General features: G+C 40.3%; 2 gene segments (V, D, J or C); both read right to left on the reverse strand.

Moving 5' to 3' along the window:
* Positions 1–2,764: 2,764 nt before the first annotated feature.
* On the reverse strand, positions 2,765–3,448 carry LOC122928082. The segment is given in 2 exon segments: positions 2,765–3,123; positions 3,210–3,448. Coding segments are annotated over 2 exon segments (525 nt in total).
* Positions 3,449–10,036: 6,588 nt separating this feature from the next.
* On the reverse strand, positions 10,037–10,602 carry LOC122923650. The segment is given in 2 exon segments: positions 10,037–10,449; positions 10,536–10,602. Coding segments are annotated over 2 exon segments (441 nt in total).
* Positions 10,603–10,814: the final 212 nt, after the last annotated feature.

Raw genomic sequence — 10,814 nt, forward strand, 5'->3', positions numbered from 1 at the left:
TCCTACCTCAGGCTGTCGCTCCCTAGGGTTCAGTGCAATGATTGAAAGGAACCAAGCAGAGATTATAGCACAAAGAACATCTTCCTTTACTGAGTGCAAAAGACAAATAGCAACGCATCCAGCATCAGTTCGTACCGAGAACAGTTTCTCCTCCCAGATAATGGGGTATGGTAGCTGGCAATATGGCAGACATTTGCTAGCTGACAATGTATCTTTCCTGATTCCCTTCCCTATGGCTGTACTCTGGCACCTGTGGCTGCAGGTTTCCACTGTATGATGCAGGCTTCCAGCTATGCCTGTCCTAAATTGTGATGACGGTATCTTAACGTACTTCCCACCACCTTGCAGTGGAGTCTTGGCTTGCTTGCTTGACCAATCTGGCTATTTTCAGAACTGCCATAGCAGTGTATGGAGGGTGGTCACACAATTCGAGGATACTCTCCCTTTTGTTCAGAGGTCCCATTCTAAAGATGGGAGTGAGTCCCCATTGATAGCATTCCAAAAACCAGATTCTCCTTCGGCACAAGGAAACTAACCACGGTCCAAATAGTTGAAGGTTGAGGTCTTTCTGCAATAAAGACCTCAACCTTCAACTATTTGGACCGTGGTTGGTTTCCTTGCGCCGTAGGAGATTCTTATTTTTGGAAAGTTTGCATCTTCCTGGGGACTTCTGGCATCTCTGATAGGAAGACCTTCATCCGTGGTTGCAGACCAACCGCCATTTGGGTTCCAGTTTACATCTTGATGAGCTTTATCTAGAGTTGTGCCTACAGGTAGCACAACTTTGCAAGGTGAGTATTATTCTGGAATCAATACTTACCTGTTTTTTACGGTATTACCTTGTGGTGCGCCTATCTGTCTAACAGCACAAACTACGCCTGTGGATTTGATCCCATTGATGGCATATCATAGCAAAATGCCTAAAAGGAACAAGACGGGAAAACCCTTTTTACTCCTGGAAAACTTCTTTAATGGGCTGCAGCACTTGATACAGTGATGCTTCCCACTGTGTAGGAGGCTGCAAAAAAAGCCACATTTGTCTGGATTTTAATCTTTAATCTTTTTATTGTGTCAATGCCAAAATAAAGTTTATTTTACTACAAGATTTACGTTAACCTGAGATCCAGCGCTGCTTTTTTGTGCACTGGAAGGACTTTAGTTATCTAAACAGGAGGATGGGTGAGCTAAACTTCCTGACTTCCTGATTAAGGTCTTATGCACTCGAAGTGTGCCACCTATGCCATGCATTGTGGACTGTAAATTGTGGTCCCCAATGCATGGGCACCATCTGCTTGGCCTGCGCTGGTGGATGCAGACCTATTCAACTCTGTATCTTCTGGATTGCGGACCCATTCAAGTGCTGTTTGCAGACCGCAATACGGTCACAGCTGGCACATGTTCATGTGCAAGAGCCCTAGAGCTACACTTGCTTGAATAGAGCTGTCACAAGTTCCTGCACAGACATTCCTGTCCAACTGGCCTAAGTGTTGTTACCTGAGTAAAGCCAAAGTATTCGTCATTCTTTGGAATCAATAGACCTCCCACCCAACTCGACGGCAAATCCCAGGGATATGTCATAACATTATGAGATGTGAATATTCCTCCTAAATCCCCAAAAGATGAAGTAATTTAGTGCAACTTTCTGTGGTGTTGGTAAATGAGCTGCTATGCCATTTCATTGGAGGAGATTCACTAAGCATGTTGCACCGGAATTACGGCATAAAATGCACCAAAAAGAATTTTGTTTTGATTTGCACCAAATATATCAACTGTTTTCTCGATAATTTTCACCATAAAGAAACATCACGCCAGAAATGAGTTATAAATGTCAAAGTGGGTGGGGCTATCAAACCGGTATAGATTACGCCTCATTTATCAACCTCTTATGGGAAGAAATGGCTCAAATTGTTGCAGACAGTTAAGGCAGCTTATGTGGTGGTGGTTTGTGTAAAAATTAGCATTTCTGGAATAAAGATGCAATTTTTTTGTCGAAAAGTCGCATTTATGAAAAGTGAAACCAACTAGTGGTGGAAACAAGTGACAGGTAAGTGTTTAAAACAGGATGCAATTATATTATCTAATAAAATGAGCTAAACAGGGTTTTGTCAGTAAACTTACATACAACAAAAACAAAACAAAAACGTACCAAGTGTGAAAGAAAAGTCGCAATTTACCCCTGGAAATGTCGCAAATATGCTTCAAAAGTCGCATTTATGTTTTAAAAGTCTCAAGTGTAGTCTGGCAGGGGAGTGGCTGAAATGGCACATTTTGGTTTAAAAAAGTCACATTTTAGTGCTGTTGGTGTTAAAATGTCACAAATCAAGAGAAATAGGGTGATAATCAAGTTGACATTTTAAAAAGTCCCACTTTACAAGTGGTGTGCACCTTTTGATATATGAGGTGAAACAAATCACTTTTGATTCGTAACTTTAGTAATTTTTTGGCGCAAACTACACCATTATTGATGAATGACCCCCATTGTCTTTTACTTTTTCTCATGTATTTTCATCAGTAACATGGCTTTATATTGGCACTATGAAATATCTATATTATAATGGATATATTCTTTCTGTAAATAATCCAGATTATAATGCAGAAATAGATTATGTTATTTACAGTGGAAGTGCATTAGACATGTCTGCTGCATCCTATAGATATCCTATCGATGACTATGGTGAGAAAATGAGTTCAACCAACATGTTCTCTTATTTCATTCTATAACAGACTAAATGTTATTATCTGCTGCCCCCAAGCAGTTAGATGATTATATTGCTTCTATGTTTTTGTATGACAGATCTCCTCTTTTTATCATTGTGTGTCTTGCACAGTAATATGTGGCTGAATCTTCCATACTCAGGCGGTCTATCTGTAGATAGGCTGTAGTAATGGAATTGTCTGTTGTCATTGTGAATCTTCCTTCAAATGATGAGGAATAGCTTGTTTCCCCATCCGCAGGGTCAATCCCTCCAATCCACTTCAATCCATTTCCAGGGACCTGTTGAATCCAGTTCATATAGTAGGATGTGAATGTGAATCCAGAAGTCTTACAGGAAATCTTCACACTTTCTCCAGGTTTCCTGATTTCTGAGGAGGGTTGAACGAGCTGAACCTGTGACAAGACTCCTGTGAATGAGAAATGACCACAAATCAGTAGGAAGACAAATTGTGACTATGACCTGGTCCATGTGTGTTACTGGTTTCTGTCTTACCATGCAGTGACGATACACACAGCACACACCAGAACAGGAACATGTTGTGTACCTCCCTGAAATCCAATGGTTCACAACCAGTGATGGAGGTCGGCTTTTCAACCTGACATAAGACAGGAGGAGCAGTATTTGCATATGGTATTTCGTTATGTAAGTCCTTCAACATATAAGATAATGTATGGCTCGTTACGCTCTGTTTTCTATTTTTTTTCTGGTTAAGAAAAGCAGTATGTAAGGTTTGTGAAAATAAATAAATAATTGAACCCCTTTATGACTGCTGATACGTGTTTCTATGGCAGCCATTGTTGGGCTTTATTCTAGGCCTAGAATAAGTGCTGCATGGGTCTCCTGTACAGTGGACAGCAGGGACTCTTGCTCTCATGGTCACAAGCAGCAGAAACTCTGATCTGGGCCTTTCAACCCCATATATGCTGTGGTCAATAGAAACCGTTGCATATAAGCGGCTACAGAGGGAGCGGACTTGCTCTGTCTCCCATCGGCAACCCACAAATGAAATTGTGGCTTGCCAATGTCTGTGGATGGCAGTCTGGGAAATAATGAATACTCCAGTCCTGCCTGCAGTATTTCCCATCAGTTTTCCCCTGTCTGACGCATCCTGATGGTGATTGTCAGTATAGCACAGACAGTATAATGCATCAGCAATTACAGAAATATAGAAGCAATCAAAAGCTCTCCTATTACAGTCCCCTTGTGGGACTAGTAAATGGTTAATAAAAGTTTTAAAAGTTGTCTGCACATATTTTATATCATGAACTCCATAAGAACCTGCCCTACACAATTATCATGTAATTTATCCTGTACAGTGAATGCCGTAAAATAAATAAACAATGCCAGAACTGATGTTTTTTTGTTTATTGGCCAACAAAGAAATTAAAAAAAGCTGTCAAAAAGTGTTAATTGCCCCAAAATAATATCAATGAAAAGTTGTCCTGCAAAAATCCACTCCATAGAAAGAAAAATACAAAGTTATGGGTCTTGGGATGCGGCAATGCAAAAACATTTTCTTTTTTAAAGAAGGGGTTTTTATTGTCAAAAGAAGAAAGACTTAAAGGCTATGTACACCTTTAAATCATGTTTTAAATGATTGCATTGTATTTATTTTGAGCAAAAAATATTTTTTTCAATTGCATTTATCATTGTAGTGCACTATTTTTTGTAAATCTCTGTTTTATATAGCCAATCACATCCACACATGTAGTCCGCTGAGGGCATCCTCCATTGTATACATTTTTGCTGGGGATTGCTGTTAGCATCGGACCACATGTGCAGGATTTGCTCCCCCGGTTAGAAATGTGCAACAGCATTTGGTGTATTGAGCATTTTATGCCTTATAAGACCACTTTATTCTGTTTGTACATGCACGCCTGGAGGTGTGGCAACTCCAGGTTTGACTGTGCCTTGATTTTGAACTATGGGTAACATTCTGTTTATTAAAAATATGAATTTTTTTTTGTGTACAGTTGCAAGAAAAAGTATGTGAACCCTTTGGAATTATATGGATTTCTTCACAAATTAGTCATAAAATGTGATCTGATCTTCATCTAAGTCACAACAATAGACAATCACAGTCTGCTAAAACTAAAAATTTTCCTTTGATGATACCAATCCATCCAGGTCCTGACGCAGCAAAGCAGCCCGAAACCATGATGCCCCCACCACCATACTTCACAGTTGGGATGAGGTTTTGATGTTGGTATGTTGCGCCTCTAGTGTTGTTGTGCCTCTTTTTCTCCACACATAGTGTTGTGTGTTTCTTCCAAACAACTCAACTTTGGTTTCATCTGTCCACAGAATATTTTGCCAGTACTGCTGTGGAACATCCAGGTGCTCTTGTGCAAACTGTAAACGTGCAGCAATGTTTTTTTGGGACAGCAGTGGCTTCCTCTGTGGTATCCTCCCATGAAATCCATTCTTGTTTAGTGTTTTACGTATCGTAGCCTCGCTAACAGGGATGTTAGCATATGCCAGAGACTTTTGTAAGTCTTTAGCTGACACTTTAGGATTCTTCTTCACCTCATTGAACAGTCTGCGCTGTGCTCTTGCAGTCATCTTTACAGGACAACCACTCCTAGGGAGAGTAGCAGAAGTGCTGAACTTTCTCCATTTATAGACAATTTGTCTTACCGTGGACTGATGAACAGCAAGGCTTTTGGGGATACTTTTATAACCTTTTCCAGCTTTATGCAAGTCAACAATTCTTAATCGTAGGCCATCTGATAGCTCTTTTGTGCGAGGCATCATTCACATCAGGCAATGCTTCTTGTGAAAAGCAAACCCAGAACTGGTGTGTGTTTTTTATAGGGCAGACCAGCTGTAACCAACACCTCCAATCTCATCTCATTGATTGGACTCCAGTTGGCTGACACCTCACTCCAATTAGCTCTTGGAGATGTCATTAGTCTAGGGGTTCACATACTTTTTCCACCTGTACTGTGAATATTTACATGGTGTGTTCAATAAAAACATGGTAACATTTAATTATTTGTGTGTTATTAGTTTAAGCAGACTTTGATTGTCTATTGTTGTGACTTAGATGAAGATCAGATCACATGTTATGACCAATTTGTGCAGAAATCCATACCATTCCAAAGGGTTCACATAATTTTTCTTGCAACTGTACATAGCTGAGATCTTGTAGTGGCAGCCTGTGGAATTTCTGTTTTTTCCGTCAGTTGGGGAGCTGATGGGCTCCTTATCTCTGCTGTCAGACCTTATAAACACTCATTATAGTTCAGTTCTTATCTTACTGATATGAATGTGGCTTTAATAAGTGATTATGACCTTTAGTAGTTTAGAGATAAGGTTTATTAGATGACCGGCACAAAGTGAAAGTGAAAGTACCAGTCGCACAGTTAGAAAAACAGTTAACCCTTTGTGACAGAATGTCTCTATTGTTAATAAAAGTCAATGGAAAATATGATTTTTAGCGAAAAATGAGTAAAATGCAATTATAAACTAAAATTGCTTCTGAAGGCATACATAGCCTTTAAAAAAAACTATGTATTTTGTATCACTATAATCGTAGTATTGAGATCCGATCATTATTATTTTCCCTTATAACATGGTTATAATAGCATTCTGAATACAGAATGCATAGTAAAATAGCGGTTTGGAGGGGTTAAAAAAAAATAAAAAATGATTTAACTCACCTTAGTCCACTTGTTCGCGTAGCCCGGCATCTCCTTCTGTCTCCTTTGCTGAACAGGACCTGGGGTGAGCATTAATTACATGAACAGGACCTGTGATGACGTCACTCCGGTCATCACATGTTCCATCACATGATCCATCACCATGGTAAAAGATCATGTGACGGACCATGTGATGACCAGAGTGACGTCATCACAGGTCCTCTTCATGACCATGTAATGAATGCTCACCCCAGGTCCTGTTCAGCAAAGGAGACAGAAGGAGATGCCGGGCTACGCGAACAAGTGGACTAAGGTGAGTTAAATAATTTAGTATTTTTTTTTAACCCCTCCACCGCTATTTGGGTATGCATTCTGTATTCAGAATGCTATTATTTTCCCTTATAACCATGTTATAAGGGAAAATAAAACAATCTACAGAACACCGATCCCAAGCCCGAACTTCTGTGAAGAAGTTCAGGTTTGGGTACCAAACATGCGCGATTTTTTTCACGCGAGTGCAAAACGCATTGCAATGTTTTGCACTCGCGCAGAAAAATCGCGCGTGTTCCTGTAGCGCACCCGCACATTTTCCCGCAACACCCGTGTAAAAGGGGCCTAAAGGTGTCAGAGATCACCCAATGAATGAGCAAAACACTCGTTCATGAGGAGAAATCATTGTTTCTGTGAACACCTAAATCATCGTATTTGGGCAGCAGATTGTGATGTGTAAACAGGGATCTGCTGCCCTGAAACATTGAATCTGTATGAGGATGAGTGATTGCAGTAGCCATTGCTCATCCCTGAACAGTGCAGGGGATTTCTGAATGTAAATGCTGCCCTTTCCTCCACTGACAAGCAGGTAATTGTCATGAAGTAACGGACCCTTCCCTTGGACAGAGCGTGCAAATATTTCTTTAGACATAACTGCAGGAAACTAGAAGACATTCTTGCATGTAGGATAATTAAGGCTAGTCTTAGATGAGCAAGTTCAATGCAAGAAACATTGTGTGTGTGTAAGTGTGATTTCCCTTTCTGACCTCTGCTCCTTTCACAGGATCGCACGGCGTTATAATGATTTATAATATGGTGTGTCCTTGCCAGACCTCGAATCTACTAAATTATACTGACGGCATTATGTCAGAACAATTCAGTAGATTTGAGGTCTGTCAGGGACACACAGTATTGTAGATCATTATAACGCTGTGCGATCCTGTGAAAGGAGCAGAGGTCAGAACGGGAAATCTCGCTTACACACGCAGCATCTTTCTTGCATTGAACTTGCTCATCTGACTCTGGCCTAAGAGTAAATTTACTTATATGTAGGCTGGGTAATTATTAACGTGCCAGAATAAGCATGGGTACAAATGGATCACAATGAACTTCAATTATAATAATTTTATAATAAGTATTACATTTATGTTGAATTTAGCTTTTTTTGGTTGAAAATATTAGAATTCAATGGTATTTAGTTAAGACAGTATAAGGCAGCGCCTCTTGTTTCAGTCAAATGTATTCTCCCTATATTGCTGTGGTTTTTACTATTCAAACAGATGCTGAGTTATAACGGCTCGTAGTTCTGGCTTCCTGTTTCTGTGACCATGCATGCGCTGCTGATGTAATTGCAGGACATGCGTGCTAGCACTACTGAAGCGCTATAGTGTACCTGCTGTATAGGAGCCAGTGATGTAGTTGTAGTGCATGTATACTATAACTGCTGAAGTATTATATTGTCACTTCTCTGGTATCTGGACCATCATCTCCTCTAAATGTTTTTTATGTAGCATATGTGGCGAGACCTTGTGCCGCATAAGAAGACACTGGTATTATAGAAAGTGCATGTTGGTTAAGTTACACCTCTACCTTTTGTATGGCACTTGTTGCAGTCAGTTGTGTACACAGTGATAAATAGGAGGCCTATCCAGTACTCTACTATCTCATGTATGATTTTATGCAAATGTAATGTGATTTTTTTTTAAGTCCTGCATTCCTCATTGTGTAATATTGTCTTTACCAATAGTCATACATCCCTTCACCACTCTAGTAGAATACTGCATATTCCCTGTAATAAGAATTTGTGAGTGTGTCTTATACTCTTCGTATAATGTTGGACTGATTCTTAGAATAACGAAGTCTGTACATTGCCACTCATGTATTCCATTCAGAACCAGACTGATAATTCAGCAAGCTCCTGAAGAGCTAGTGCAGAGGATGGGAGTGGTAGTGGTCCTGATGAGATGCTGTGGCATGGTGTCCTACTTCAGGCTGTCGCTCCCTGGGGTTCAGTGTAGTGAAAAAAGAGACAATTGAAAAGAACCAGACAGAGATTATAGCACAAAGTATGTCTTCCTTTACTGAGTGCAAAAGGCAAATAGCAGAACATCCAGCAATAGTTTGTACAAAGAACAAATTCTTCCCCCATATAATGAAGTATGGTGGCTAGAAATGTGGCAGCAGATGACACTCAGATGTTTGCTAGCTGACAATGTCTCTCTCTGGATTCCCTTCCCTATGGCTTTACTCTGGCACATGTGTCTGTAGGTGTCCAGTGTATGATGCAGGATTCTTGCTATGTCAGTACTGAACTGTGATGATGGTGTCTTAACGTGCTTCCCACCACCATGTAGCAGAGTCTTCATCGCTTGCTTGCTTGATCAATCTGGCTGTTTTTGGAACTCCCATAGCAGTGTATGGAGGGTGGTCACACGTTCGTGCATACTCTCCCTTTACTCTAGGGCCCCCATTCTGGAGATGGGAGTGGGTCCCAGAAATGGGACCCACACTTACTGACATTGGTGGCATATCATAGCGAAATGCCCAAAAGGTACCAGATGGTAATACCCCCTTTAACTCCTGGTAAACCCCTTTAATGGGCTGCAGCACTTTCACAGTTTGTCTTGATACAGTGATTATTCCCACTGTGCAGGAGGCGGCAACAAAGACACATTTATCTGGATTTTAACCTTTAATCTTTTTAGTGCGTCTATGAGGAAATAAAGTATATTTTGCTACAATATTTACTTTAATCTGGGACCCAGCGCTCCTGTTTTGTGCACTGGAGTGAGTTTGGTAATCTAAACAGGAGAACGGGTGAGCTGAAGTCTTCTTATTGATGAAAGCTACACTTACTTGAATAGAGCTGTCACATGTTCCTGCATGGTGACATTCCTGTCCACCTGGCCTTGTGGCTTTACCTGAGTAAAGCAAAGGGATCCATACACAATATCATGGCACATCCCAGGGATATCTCATGACATTATGACTGAAGAAATTCCACGGCACATCCAAGGCGTTAAAAATAATAACGGCTTTATTTACCAGGCACGCAACACTTCGATCCGCTTCCTGGGATCTTTCTCAAGCAGTGGGAAAGATCCCAGGAAGCGGGACCTCAAGTTGGATGAAGTAATTTAGAGCGACTTTCTGTTGTGCTGGTAAAGGAGCTCCTGTGCCATTTCTTTGTGTTTACTTTTTCTCATGTATTTTCATCAGTAACATGGCTTTATATGAAATATCTATATTATAATGGATATATTCTTTCTGCAGATAATCCAGATTATAATGCAAAAATAAATTTTGTTATTTACAGTGGAAGTGCATTAGACATGTCTGCTGCATCCTATAGATATCCTATCGATGACTATGGTGAGAAAATGAGTTCAACCAACATGTTCTCTTATTTCATTCTATAACAGACTAAATGTTATTATCTGCTGCCCCCAAGCAGTTAGATGATGATATTGCTTCTATGTTTTTGTATGACAGATCTCCTCTTTTTATCATTGTGTCTCTTGCACAGTAATATGTGGCTGAATCTTCCATACTCAGGCGGTCTATCTGTAGATAGGCTGTAGTAATGGAATTGTCTGTTGTTATTGTGAATCTTCCTTTAAATGATGAGGAATAGCTTGTTCCCCCATCCTCAGGGTCAATCCTTCCAATCCATTTCAATCCATTTCCAGGGACCTGTTGAATCCAGTGCATATAGTAGTCTGTTAATGTGAATCCAGAAGTCTTACAGGAAATCTTCACACTTTCTCCAGGTTTCCTGATTTCTGAGGAGGGTTGAACGAGCTGAACCTGTGACAAGACTCCTGTGAATAAGAAATGACCACAAATCAGTAGGAAGACAAATTGTGACTATGACCTGGTCCATGTGTCTTACTGGTTTCTGTCTTACCATGCAGTGAAGATACACACAGCACACACCAGAACAGGAACATGTTGTGTACCTCCCTAAAATCCAATGGTTCACAACCAGTGATGGAGGTCGGCTTTTCAACTTGTAGGACATAACACAGGAAGAGCCATATTTGCATATGGTGCTTTATTATATAAAAGTCCTACACCGTCTATGAGATAACGTATACCTCATTACGCTCTGTGTTATTCTTTTTTTTCTGGTTAAGAAAACAATAATCAGTGTAAAGTTTGTGAACCCTTGGTTCCACCAATAACA

This window comes from Bufo gargarizans, chromosome 1 (genome assembly GCF_014858855.1).
Source record: "Bufo gargarizans isolate SCDJY-AF-19 chromosome 1, ASM1485885v1, whole genome shotgun sequence".
In the NCBI taxonomy this organism is placed as follows: domain Eukaryota; kingdom Metazoa; phylum Chordata; class Amphibia; order Anura; family Bufonidae; genus Bufo; species Bufo gargarizans.